The 14,324-nt window shown below is 35.3% G+C and overlaps 1 protein-coding gene across 1 annotated transcript; it reads left to right on the top strand.

Annotated features, from left to right (window-relative positions):
* The first annotated feature begins 6,479 nt into the window (after positions 1-6,479).
* LOC137940253 (GATA transcription factor 26-like) lies at positions 6,480-13,180 on the top strand. The gene is made up of 4 exons (XM_068785201.1): positions 6,480-6,552; positions 6,866-6,946; positions 8,280-8,617; positions 12,857-13,180. The coding sequence occupies exons 2-4, from the start codon at positions 6,901-6,903 to the stop codon at positions 13,178-13,180; spliced, it is 708 nt and encodes a 235-aa protein (XP_068641302.1). The 5' UTR covers positions 6,480-6,552; positions 6,866-6,900.
* The last annotated feature ends 1,144 nt before the right edge of the window (positions 13,181-14,324 follow it).

Genomic DNA, 14,324 nt, shown 5'->3' with positions numbered 1-14,324 from the left:
CTTGGTTCAAATTCGTCCTTATATCTTTCTCTTTTCCTCTCTTCTCTCCTTCCCCTGTGATCTTTTTGTGTTTATGTGTTGGCCCTAGAAATCAACAAAGAGAACTATAGTTTCTCATGTTTGGATACATGTGGAAAATGAAAAAGAAAAGAAAATTAACAATATTTAAAATTTTTTATGAATGAAATTTTCTCTCAAGTTTTTATTTCTTTTTTTCTCCCTAAATTCCATCATTTTGTGAGAGAAAATATATTAACTAAGAGAGAATAATTTTCTCATTTATTTTATTTTCTCTCAATGATTCTCTGCTACCAAATAACAAAAAATAACTTTCTCTCTCATTTTATTTTATTTTCATTTCTTTTCTATGGGTTCAAACAGGCCCAAAACGTTGGTCAAAATGTGAGCCAAAATGTGAAGAAGGAAACATCGTTTCTAAAAAATTTCCCAAGGTATTCATGATGCCATGTAAATTTGGTCTGATTTAGTATATCTGGTTTGGTTCAGCTAAAACAAGAAGGCAAGCTTGGGTTCTATTCAAGGAGAACGAACCGAGTCAATTACCACTTACGAGTTATGCTCGACGTCAGTGCCCACGTCGGAACCAAACCATCCTCTTCCAAAACAAAGTCAACAGAATCTGAACCACATTACAATTTTCTTTGTAGCCATCTTCTTATAGTGTTTGCATGCATGTCTTTTTCTTGGTTTACCCTCTTACATAGAAAGTATTGAGTTTAGAGGCATTTGCTTTTAATTATATAGAGAGACTGAATATGACATATGACACATTTCTTGAAATATGTATGAGTTCTATTCATCCCTTTCATGTGATTAGAAGACACTAACTGCATTGCTAATACAAACAAATCTAAGCGCACTGATATTTATCTTAATTTGTTACTTCAACTTATCTTTGGGTGTTAGCGTAGACGAGTTCAAGTACACTGGAAAACAGATTCCAGTGTTAGTGCCCCAAAATAAAAAATATGATATAAACAAGAGAATGAGTAATTTTTTATAATATACTTAAATAGATCATATACCTAAATAGATAATAAACCAAAATAAACATGGTCACTACACTTATAAGTGATTTAATGTGTTGTATTAAAATATATTAATGAACTAATTAATGAAAGACTATATTATTTTATTATTTAATTATTAGAGTTTATTATAAATTAATATAATAATGACATGTGACTAGAATAAATTATAAAAAAATAAAAAAAATAAAAAAAATAAGCGAATATTAAAAATAAATAAATTATTTTTTTAATAACATAAGATATATTTTAAAATTATAAATCTCTAATTTAATACAGTAATAAAAAATAAATATATTATTTTATCAAAAACATAATATATATTTTTAAGTATTGTTAATTAATAATATATTGCCAAAATATTTAAAACCATTGGTTTAATTAATTAAAGCAATGGAATTATTAAACCAAAACAATTTATCAAATGTTTACTTTAACAATATTTTAATTACGACTATTAAATCACTAATTTAATATAGTAATTAAAAATGAATATACTAAATAAATAATAATTATTATTTTATAAATAAAAAATAAATATAATGAAGTTATGACACTAGTTTAATTTTTTCTAACTTAGGAAAAATTAAACCAGGGTCGTCTTCCTCACGACACCGATAATGGAAGGACAACGGCGGGCCAGCAGGCAATGGTGATGGAGGTGGCGCTCCAATAGTACGCCAAGAGGGAGAAGAGAGGGAGGCCAAGAGGCTTTGCGACGGAGCGATGGCACGACTCTGCGATAGAGGCTCGGCGTCTCATGCTTTGCAATGGCAGCTTTGTGACGGAGGCCGAGAGGGAGAAGATAGAGGGAAAAAAAATTCGGGAGAGGAAGGCCGAGAAGGGAGAAAAATTGAGAGGGAGAAGCAAACGAGAGAGGGAAAAGAGAATAAGCCGAGAGGGAGAAAAAATTTTCGGGAGAGGAAGGCCGAGAGAGAGGGAGAACATAGTGAAACGAGGAAAAAAATTTCATCAGGGGAGGGAGAGATGCGTCTCGTGCGATCACTTCATGTGAATAATTTTTCAAATAGATATGAAACACGATTCCCTGATTTTTGCCTGAGAAGATTACCTGGCATGATTCAAATGAAGGGGTTCTCGTTCACCACTAACGGCCTAATCGAATGAACGAAGTAATGCACAGGTAATTCATCTCTACTTCATTCCTCCTCCCCCCCCCCCCCCCCCCCCCAAGTGAAATCCTTTGTTTTTAAACATAGGTAATTCGTAGTGTTTCATTACTAATCCACCTTTTTTATTTTTTTACGTGTATTCTAAAGTCTTTTGTCATTCAAATGGACAAAAGTTTAAAATTAATATAATTTATATGTATGTTATCGAATAATGACTATATTATCAAAGTTAAATATTATATACATAAATCTTTTATGATAAAAATTGTTATGTCGTGTTTTTTGTTATTTTATTTTCTAATATAGATGCATATTTTATGAGTTTTTGTTAAATTTTTTTTAATATACTTGCTTCATGACTGTTGTTTACATGGACTTCGCTAACATGGAGCATGGAGATGTCAGTCTGGCAAATATTTTGTGTTGACCGTAATCTCTACAGTTTCTAAGACCTTTCCAGACTTGCGAATGGCTGAAATCCTAGAATTAAAAGTGACAATGTTTGGAAAGATCCTTTCACTTCTCATCCTCTCTACTAGCTTCTCATCCTTTCACTCACATGGCCAAATGATCAATGGTCATGCGAGTGGAAGGAGATGACTGGTTATCAATGGTTTCAGTTTAATGAAAATGGTTTCAGTAGCATTCAGTGGTAGGTATGACGTTGCACTCAAGTTTGTCAGTCTTTGTGGAAAATATTTTTTTCCAGTCTTCGTACTTTAGGCTATGTTTGGAATACAAAAAGTGGAGAAAAAAGAAAAGGAAGAAAAGAGAAAGAGAAAGAGAAAGAGAAAAGAAAAGTGGTCTCTTTCCTCGTGTCTGGATACCCATGAAAAATTAGAGAAAAAAATGAAAGAGTGTTAAAAGACATCCACGAGTGTAAGGGTGGCATGACTAGTAAATAAGGAGAACTTTCGTAGAGATGACATATAATTGTAATTATGAAAGATGTTGTATGTCCTCTTATGTATTTTTTCTTTTGAATCATGTAGTTCTAAGGGCATTGTAGTCATTGTAAACACATTCACACAACTATAAATACAACCTCAAGACATTTCTTATTCTTGGCTGAAATTCGTCCATACACCTCTCTCTTTTTCCCTTCCTTTTCTCCCTTGGTTTCTTCTCTCCTCTCCTCCAAGAGTTAGAGTTCTTCTCTTCTCTCATTCCCTTAAAATCTCTTATGTTTATATGTTGACCCTAGAAATTAATATGGTATCAGACTGACCAAAGAAGTAACATGGAAAAGGAGAAGAAGATGAAGAAAAAAGGGAGGAAGAAGAATAAGAAGAAGAAGAAGAAAAAGGAAAAAAGTGGAATTTCTTGTTTTTCCTCAAGCCTTATTTTCGAATTCCTATATTTTATTAGATGTTTCACTCTCTTACCATATGTTTCATATAGAAAATTATATACCATTGGAAATATCTTTCCAACTCAAAAAGAATCGTTGAAATCAGATTTTTCTACAAAGAGAAATCAACATTTAAAGCAACAAAGGTCAAACGACAGAAAAAACCTCAGCTTTCTAAAAGGTTTGTACCAACATGACTAAGAATTTATATTGAGAATTGTATCTTAAAAGAAAGTTACGTGAGTCTAATTTCTATCCAAGTAAACCATTTCTCAATCTGTTATTTCTTGAGAGAGAGATATCCACATTGGAAGGATCAAAGGTCATACTGGTATCCTGTTGGATGCAAAAATCCGAATTTAAGCCGAATTTTTTGCTTCACTTTTTGAGTTGCTAATGCTAGTTAAGTTTTCTATTTGTTTTCACTCTAGTCAATATTTTACCAACTTAATTATCTTTCCTTCATTAATTTTTTTTCTTTGATCTCACATTACATTAGTTTCCTTATGAGAAGTTTTTTCCTATATAAATTTAGTTTCCTTTTTAACAAAGTCTAACATAATTGTCTTATATGAGAAGTCTGTGTTTAGAAAGTTTCCATTATTATGTTCCATCTCAAAACTTTTTATTGGGGTTGTTTTATGTTTCCTTAATCATCATGTTCATAGATGAATTATTTTTTTACCTTCCTCTTGAGTAAAACTTGGTCACTTGGTCTAAAAGCGCTTCCTTCTTACTTGGAAGTATAAAGAACTGCATTGTGTGCTCCTTCCTTTTGAAGTATGAGAGTTGCTATCTTTTTATTCACACCTTTAATTCCTCAAAGTACTTTCTTCAATTTGTTCTTGTTAAAATCACTTCAGAGTAATGCTTATAGATCCACTACCTAAAATGTATAGGAGTGTGCCCAACATCTAGCTTGAGTCAAGTCTTTTTATTCTTCACCCAAGAAGTGTTTTTTGTTTGAGATACCCTTAGAAAGTGAGTAGTCTCTTTGTTGTGCCATATAATTGGGCTATTTTTTCACCATTGAAATTGAGCAGAGTGTATTTTAGACTATGATCGTTTTGACTGGTGTATGAAGTTTTGTCGTACAACTAGGAGTGATTTTTCTTCTATCACCATTACGTTGTGCAAGTTGGGTCTCTTGGTAAAGAACAAAGAGATCCATAGTTTGAGGGTGGAGAAGTAGAAGAAAAAGTATAAGAAAGAGGTAACCAACAATGAAGAATTCCACGTATTGTGGTAATCAAGTTTTATGTGACTAGAATATCTTAGTAAGGGAGAGACAAGATGGAAACAAAATGGAGACCACAAGCAAGATGTGAACAAGAAGAAAATGAATCAAAGCAAGACAATCAAAAAAAAAATTAAGCTACGAAAAATTGGAATTTTTTTTCATGCGCACAAGTTTATTGACCAAGATTATTTGCAATGTGGAGTTACAAACACCAGCTGGAGGGGGAGTGTTAAAAGACACCTACATGTGTAGGGGTGGCATGGCTGTAAATAAAGAGAAATTTTATGGAGATGACATAGAATTGTAATTATGCAAGCTTGTGTATGTCCTCTTATGTATTTTTTCTTTTGAAGCATATAACCTTAAGGGCATTGTAATCATTGTAAACACCTTCACACAATTTTAAATACAACCTCAAGGCATGGGGTAGAACATTCTAGCCTCTTATTCTTGGTTCAAATTCGTCCTTATATCTTTCTCTTTTCCTCTCTTCTCTCCTTTCCCTGTGATCTTTTTGTGTTTATGTGTTGACCCTAGAAATCAACAAAGAGAAATATAGTTTCTCATGTTTGGATACATGTGGAAAATAAAAAAGAAAAAAAATTAATAATATTTAAATTTTTTGATGATTGAAATTTTCTCTAAAGTTTTTATTTATTTTTTTCTCCCTAAATTCCATCATTTTTTGAGAGAAAATTTATTAACTAAGAGAGAATAATTTTCTCTCGATGATTCTCCGCTACCAAATAACAAAAAATAACTTTCTCTCTCATTTTATTTTATTTTCATTTCTTTTCTATGGGTTCAAACAGGCCCAAAAATTTGGTCAAAATGTGAAGAAGGAAACATCGTTTCTAAAAAATTTCCCAAGGTATTCATGATGCCATGTAAATTTGGTCTGATTTAGTATATCTGGTTTGGTTCAGCTAAAACATGAAGGCAAGCTCGGGTTCTATTCAAGGAGAACGAACCGAGTCAATTACCACTTACGAGTTATGCTCGACGTCAGTGCCCGCGTCGGAACCAAACCATCCTCTTCCAAAACAAAGTCAACACAATCACGATTATCGCTGAAAAAGTATTTGGTGAAGTCAGCAACGGTCGTGCCAGAGCTATGAGGAGAGTGGAGTCTCTCAACGAGGCTAAGCTTACAAATGGCACCGGACGAGGAGCGTCTGTAAGTTTGCCAGCGAAAGAGCGAAGCAGCATTAATGGCGCCCGTTATAGTATCCTCACACAGTACACTCCGCCAGCGTTTAGAACACTAAAACAGAGTGCATGGCGATGATGGAGCTGCAAATCAATTGGATTCTGAAAGTGGTATAAGAACAGCGTGGTTTTCTCTGTTATCTCCGAGAATCCTGCTTCTGCTTGCTACTTTTGGGCCGATGGGTGGCGAGTACAGCCAATCTCTCTCTTTTTTGTTTTACAGGTGGCTGCATTCAACTGTTAACTGGGCGTATACAATGAAGGGGTGCGCTTGAAGTAGAAAAAAGATGCAGAAAGAAGAGGGAAATTTATCTCTTCCTTGGTATTTAAAGCAAAGGTCCCGAGGCATGCAGAAGAAATCATTCGGAATTGACTATATTTGGTTCAGTCGTCTTAACTTATCCTGAACGTGCTCTCACAAAGAAGAATCATTTAAGAGATTCTTCAAAAAAAATCGTGCAGAAAGGAGCGGAGCGAAGAGTTAATAGTGAACCATAAAAGACTCTGTCGATATTAATTTTGAGTCAAAATTTGCTGTCTCAAAGGAGTCCAATGCGGCATGGCTTTGCTGTAAGTATCTGGAATCTTGCTCTCATTTCCTAGGTACTTTTTGTTATTGTTCTGTTAGCCGGCATAGCTGCAAGATACCTTCAACCTGGACTTCCTTCGTGAGTTTTTTGGATTGAATAAATATTCTGCTACTTGGGTTTTGTTCTCTGTTTCTTTACCCAAGTTTCGGTATAATTTTTCTCACTATTAGCTATTGAAGTCTTTGAAGCTACAGACGCACCCTTGATTTGTGGGTTACTGGATTTTCTTGGTATTCTATTTGTTCTTCTCCGCTTCTTATTTGCAGATTGCTAACCTGGTGTCCGCTTCCCAGGTTGAATTAGTTTACTCCAGAAATTGCTCTTGGAGATGCGTATGGGCAAGCAGGGCCCATGCTGCCATTGCGGAGTGACTAGTGAGTTTTATTTCTGTTTGTTTGGTATCCTGATTTAGGTTTCATTTGCATCTTGTTAGTCTTACAAGGTTCGCATTCTTCAACTGTTTGTATAGAACTTTCTTTAACACATGCCAAGATTTGGTTGATCTTTTGTTTGAGTGTTGTAGTGTAGGTGTTGAATTAATGGCTTTTTCTTTCCTGATTGAATGTCATGTGGCTTTTTTGTTTCCTTATCTGTACTGGTTACGGCACAAAAGGTTTATTGTTGAATTTTTTAAAAAATTATCAATGTGATGATTGTTTTATTTGATAACTTGTCTGCCATTAGAGGATATGTATAGAAAAGTTTTATAAACATCTTATATTACCGTTAATAAATCACTATAGGTTAATCCTACTGTTTCTTGACTGATTGAAATGCTACACGTTCTAACATTCCTGATCCTTTAAAGCTCCTGCCCCAAGTAATCTTTTTTATAACTTTGTATATGTGCCATTTGTACTTTCGTTCTGCAGGATCATCAAAAGATTTTGCCTTTCTACTTTTGTCTCTATCTTGCTTAATAAATAATTTTTATACTATTGCATAAGTGATACACAGGATCCTTGCAAAATATGGCAACAATACTATTGTCCTGTATATTACTATTCTTCCATCCAAATTCAGGAAACTAGCTTTCAATAAAATACCTTTCAATTTTTACCACTAGTTTTACAGGAATACTAATAATTGTATTGGAGGATTTAGTTTTCCACAGTTTTCGGGCAAACAACATTGTCTCTCTCAACTTTATACACTACCTGCTGCTCTTTTTATCTGTTTATCTGTATGTTCAAACTTGTGTCTTACTTTCAGTGACAAGTCATCAAGTGCCAACAAGAGTAATTTGAGATACTTTGTGAGCTACCTTACCAGAGACAGTTGTACTTCGGGTGTCTGTTTTTGTAGAATTTCTTTCGTCAAAAGCATAACTGCATAAGAAATTAAATATATTTGCTCATTTATTCCTAACTAGGCATACTTAGTTAGGAGATGACTTAGAGTTATTGTTGGATTTATTTGATCATGTGACTGGCAGTCCCAAGTTACAGAACGTGGGTTGTGTTGAATTGCTGATTACCATAAAATCTTTTCAAACATCAAAATATCAGTTCAAATTTTTCCAAATTTGAATAGATTAAATGGGGAAAGATCCATGCTATCGACACAATATACTCGGGTTGGAAGTTATGGTGTCGATGATGATGATAAAGATATTATACTCGAGTTTTTATAGGTGTATGCTTTTTCCTATTTGCTTCATCATTTTCTGGCATTCTTCAATTTCTAAAGAATGTGACAAACAAACAGGCACACCACTGTGGAGGAACGGACCACCTGGAAAACCTGTGTTGTGCAATGCATGTGGATCTAGATGGCGAACCAAGGGTACGCTTGATAACTACACTCCAGGCTACTTCTATGAGGACAGAAAACCTCATCAGAAGAGAGTTAAAGCACATACCCTAAATCCACTCCATCACTTTGAAGGTTGTTCTGAAGGTAAAACAACCGAGCAAAACTATGGTGCACATATGGCAGGTACTGAGGGTGAGACAATCAATCAGTCCGGTTCAGGATCTGGAATGTCAGACTCAGTGAAGAGTGTTCAGTTGGGAAGCATGGATATCATTGGTGCCTCAGGTTTTGTAATGTTTCCACGGCTTTTCTGTAATCATCCTGATTAGAGCATTTCTTCTATCTATTTATTCTGCTTTCTGTTTAAAAAATACTCTAACTATGGATCTTTTTAAATTGGTATCTCACAATTACTGCATGCTTTAGTTCAAACACCATGGTTGTTTGCATTGAGAATGCCCTCCTGCTGGCAGTAATGAAGAATGTACATAACTAGGAACTCAAATTTCTTCTTCATACAACCTTATGGAGCACTTCAATTGAAGTGGCTTGATGTGGCTCATAATCTTGTAATTAATGTGGAACTGATTCCCGCTGCTCACGCATGACCAACAGGATACGGAGGTAGAGTAAAAAGCTAAAAGCAACCATATTGAAATTTGACAGAGAGGATGGTATTTGTAAATGCATTGAGATAGGCCAAGTTGTTGTAGAACTGAAACAGAAACCTTCAAGGTGGCATTTGGATCACTGATGCTTATACAGAACAAATGAAAGCATGTATGCTACCACCAAACTTCCGTAGTTTAATATTTTGACACTAACTTAATCAGTCCTTTAGTCATGATCGGTGTGGTTTAGAAGCTTATTTCCTGAACCCTAGGAGCCGTGAGATGCATGTCTAGTGAAGGAGTCAATATGCTGGTCCAGCTAGAATTATGGTCCTTCTGTTATCCACCAACATCTTTTTTTTTTTTATTTAAATGGTGAAGCTCTATAAACATGGAAAAGAATACAACAGGGGAGTCTTCCCTAATCAACAGGGAAGGAATTTCCAATGACAATAGAAGGCCGATAATGCTATTGGCTTCTCTAGGAATATGTACCATGAAATCTGTAAAGGTTTCATAAGTCTTTAATTTCCTGGAAAATGTTCTGTAGATGCCAAGGGGTCTTGGCATTACCCTTCATCCAACTAATCACCATTGCTATGTCACCTTCAACCACAACTGGTCCTGAAAAGCTTCATGAATGTATCTTTATTCCATGCTCTAGAGTGCTGATGTCGGCTTCAGTTGAGTCCTTTTGATGAGGGGACCCGGGTACATCATCAATATTATTCCAACATCGTCCCTAATAACTTCCCCAAACCCTATTGCGCCAGGGTTACCCATGGAGCTCCCATCTAAATTTAAGTTTTTTGGACCACTAGGAGGAGGGGACCATGCTACACAGGAGGAATCTTCAAGATTGGAGAACATTCCCACCATTTCCCAATGTTCCAACTTCCTTTTTCATACACAGATTTCCGCAAAATTGGAATATTTTTCATTCGTTTCTCACAGATAGCTTAGGTAATTCAGGTTTATCATATCTTCAGAAGTCGTAAAACTTGGGGGGTGAACTTGTGTCTGGCACCTCATCATCTTGCGAGATGTTGCTTATTAAAATCACAATCAATACTTGCTAAGTGTTTTCTACTGCTGTGAATGGGTGTGATCTAAAACCTCTCACCAATTTGATCAGCTTATCCATGTGAGCAGTGGTCTTAAACATAAAAATGTTCATTACCCCAATATGTAAGTTGTTCATTCTTCGTTCTTGTTTCCCTCATGGTCTTTTCTTAGGGGCATCACATTTATTTTCAGTTGTTTAGAAAAACACCTTTTTAAATAAGGTCTTAAACATCACCATCAATGTTGATGTTTGGATGATATCTTGTCTTGATGTTATCTTTATTTGTTGTATCGAACTTGCTAAAAAGTGCCTTGCATGTTCAAGCCTCCATTGGGTTTCACACTTGAGAGAGCCTGCCATTCACTAATCACACACGTTCACGTGTAAAAATGCATATATGGGAGTTGGTGCTGTGTACTGCCATACAATACTTTTGACTTTTTCTATTAATTGTGGTGAAGTTTCAGCACTAAAAAAAGCTAAGTGGCAGCGAAAGATATGTGGTTGGTCATGGCTAACCTGTCAAATTACTCTTTCACTTACACATGTTTGCCCATGATGATCACTAAGCCTGCTGTACCTTGGACATTGCGTTATGTATTCCTTAAGTTTGAACTTGCCAAGTTTTAGTTGCTGAGTTGTTAGTATTTTGAGTCTGAGCATTAATCTACTGTTGGGTTGTAACATCTCCAATTAAGTGCTGGTTTTGCTTTTCATTATGACCATATTACCTGGTGACAAGTTTCAAAACTTTTGAAATGAATTTGCTTACCAAATAAATCTATTTAATGCAAAAGATTGCCTTCTTTGTTTAGAAATGCCATAACTTTCCGTTTCTTGTAACATTTTCCATCAATTGCATGCTTATGATTTCCATATTTGATCTTTCTTCAACCATTTAATCCTATCATTTGATACCCTAAAATCTTGCATGTTCATTACAATTTCTTTTAATGTCTTACTAATATTTTTTGCATTGTAGAACTTATTCTCAAAATAAGCTCGTGAAACATAACTGTCTTTAGTAGTCATAGCTTGATGAAGAACTGCACTCTTACTATAAAGACTAGGCCAGTGTTTTGATTCCGAAATACTTCATCCTAGATCTCAGTCACAAATTTAGAAATTGCTTCAACTTATGTTCAAAGCAGAGAAGAACAAAATCAAATCTTTAAGTCCTAAAATGTGAAAACTCCAGTAGGAGGATATTAAACCTTCATTAATTTACAGAAGAATGGAAAAAGCCTTCAATTAATTTTTCCTCAGCATTTCTGCACTGGAAGGTGATTTTTGTGGTTGACATACTGATGGAATCAAGTGTTTTTTTCATTTTTTATGTTTATTTGTTTTATTATTATTTTTTTATTTTATAATGTTGAACACCTTACCCTGGTGGGGCTTGAGCTTAAGACCTCACACTGGAAAGTGGAAGCCCCGACCATCTTAGAGAAGTCCTGGAAGTATCTTTTGTTCTAAAGTTCCTTCATTATTGTCGAAAAAACTGATGTCTGCATTCTGAAGTTGCATACATCTGTCCATCATAATAAAAAAAGAAGTTGCATACATCTGTCAGTTAATTGGAGTCTGACTGTCCATTGCTCTTGTGGCAGTAAATGTTGGACAAGTAATTGGTCCCAAGTCATAGCGAAAACGCCGATGGGGTTGTGCCAGATATCGGAGTCCCCCGACCAATGAATTTATACTCATAGACACTTCTAGTGGAATGGTCTGGCTATGATACACTGGGATGTCAGATCTATGGATATGTTTCACTTTGGCTATGGAACTACTTCATGGTTGAGTTGGATTTTGAGGGAAATCGGCCACTTCTTCACATTGGCAAAAGTAATTTCTCGTTATTTGCTACGACTGTGGTTTTTTAACTTTCTCAAAAGGTAATCCCTTTACTGAAGCAACTTAAGCAGAAACAAATTAAACCCGTTTCGGTGTTAATTGGAGGATATGATATGGGAACCAGTAGCTGCTTATGCACTTCAAGCTGAATTCCCCCACAGTCAAGCAGCAGGAGCAGCAGCCAGTTCATATAATGGTTTTAAGCACCAGTTGGCATTTTAAATGTTAGACCTTGTTTAAGCCTGTAGGTTAGAGATTTTGCCACATTTTTTATTATGAAAAATACTCGTCAACAACTTCACAAGTGGAATCATCTGTAGGATAGCTGCTGTGTGATTTTTTATGAAATTAGGCAGGATTTTGATAGTTACTACGTAGACTCTCTGGCATGAATTAGAAAGATTGCTAGGTCTTGATTTACAGAGATGGCAATCTGATTTTTATCTTTTAACTCATGCTGGATTTTATGGAGGGGTAGATAAGGCCTGTTGCAACCCGTTTACCTTAAAATGTGCTTCGACAGCCTTTGGTACTCGGGGGGGGGGGGGGGGGGGGGGGGGGGGGAGGGGAACTCGTTCAGAATATCTGATTTCAAAACTTAATTTTTTTTTTTCTGTTCCACGTTCCTTTGATTGTCTTATTTATTTTCATTCATCTTCATAGTTATTGTAATAGTACAACATTTTTAGTACTGATGCAGTGATGAAATTTTTGAAATTGTATTCTTTTGGCCAACCTTTCCCCAAAAGCTTCTCACTCTTCCTGTAGATTTCACTCTGAAGTTTGACTTGTTAGAACAAATTCATTCAGATGTTTCACCATTTCTATCTGATTAATCATTTTATTTAAATTTTTTAATTTTTGTATAATTATGAAGCTTGTATTGCTCGTGTTTCTCAGGTCGCATCCTTTCAGCCATCCATCAAATTTCTATCCCTAAAAGAAAGCGGACAGCCAGAATCTATTACACTCCAACTCCTGTTGAGCATCTCCAAAAGAGCCTCTTTGAGGTGATGAGGGATCCAGAATTTTCTCACCTAAGAGAGTCTGCAGAAGATGTCCTTATATATGAATGCCAAAATCCATTATCCTGGCCTGAAGTCGGCCTTGGAACTATTCTCATTAAACCTCCAAAATCATCTGCAGAAGAAGAATCAGTTGGTAGCTCACTTATACTAGAAAACCGGATCCACAGTGTCGAGGGCACCCATGTGCCCCCACCTATTTTCAGTGCACAGTCTCAAAGCGTCAAAATAAATGCAGACCTTGGAGTGAAAGATGTTAGTATGCCACATCAATGGACTCCCACAAACACAGCGTAAGCATTTTAAACTTGAATACTGGCATATATTTTGTTCTAGTAAAGTACTTTTATTTGTGCTACAAACAACTTGTATTATGGTTGAAAGGTACTGTAGAAAGTCCTTAATAGGAAACATCTGTTTTACTCAGGTAATTGAATGGTAGTGAACTGGTATAGTATACATGGAGAGATCATGACAATCAATTAGTTAAAATGAAAATCAAACATCAGGGTGGTTTGAAAAAGCGGGGATAGCATATATAGGTAACAAAATTAATAGCTGTTTAGGGGTATGTAAAATCATATAAATTACCCGTTTCTCCTTAAATATCTTTAAATTTGCTACTGAATTCCCAGGAAAAACTTCAGCAGCTCTGTCCACAATCTTGATGCACAATGGAGTAGCCTTTCATCTCAGAGGAACACACAAAACAAAGTGAGTATATATTTGTGTAGCTTCACCATGATTAGCCACCAGTTTTAGTCAACGCCTCACCATCAAGTGTTACAGGTTTAATGTTTGATGCATTGTAGGAAAAGTTCTTAAAAGGCACTCATGGACTCAACTAATCATTTTTTTTGTTGTTGCAGCCCTCAAGTGAGGATTTGAAATTGGAAAAAGAAATATCATCTCACCGTGAGAAAAGTCAAACCTTACTTCCAACCAAGACACCACTTGGCCCTCCGGGTTTCCAGAAATATCAAGGTATCCTTCTATGTTCTATATATTCTTTGCCTGCAGTACAAGGGGATCTAGTGTTTACAGTTCCAGTAATGCCAGCAATACTCTTCATTCCCAGATTTCGAAATTAATGTAAAGATATTATTAGTGATTGACCAAAGCCAGGAATTTTGAATAAATCCAGCATAATAATAATCGTTTGGCTGATAATCTAGCAAATTTTGGTCTATCCAGAAATTGTATTTTTTCAGGGAACTCTGTTCTCCCTGTGGCTTGAGGCTCTCTCTCCCCATCTTATTATATTTTGCTCATAAAATTTTACCCTTTTAAAAACTAATAATAACAACAATAATAAAAATGATAATTATAATAAAAACAATAATGATATTAAGAAGTCATAGCACCCTTTCCATTTAGAAGTCTTAATAATAACGATAATCGTATAAAAATAACAAATAAAATCTGATCCAAGTGTGCCCTG

The sequence above is a fragment of the Aristolochia californica genome, unplaced genomic scaffold (genome assembly GCF_029961685.1).
Source record: "Aristolochia californica isolate CCGP_79_NKW_82.1479 unplaced genomic scaffold, dmAriCali1.0.hap1 SCAF_9, whole genome shotgun sequence".
Taxonomy (NCBI): domain Eukaryota; kingdom Viridiplantae; phylum Streptophyta; class Magnoliopsida; order Piperales; family Aristolochiaceae; genus Aristolochia; species Aristolochia californica.
This window is presented reverse-complemented; position numbering and strand designations above follow the sequence as displayed.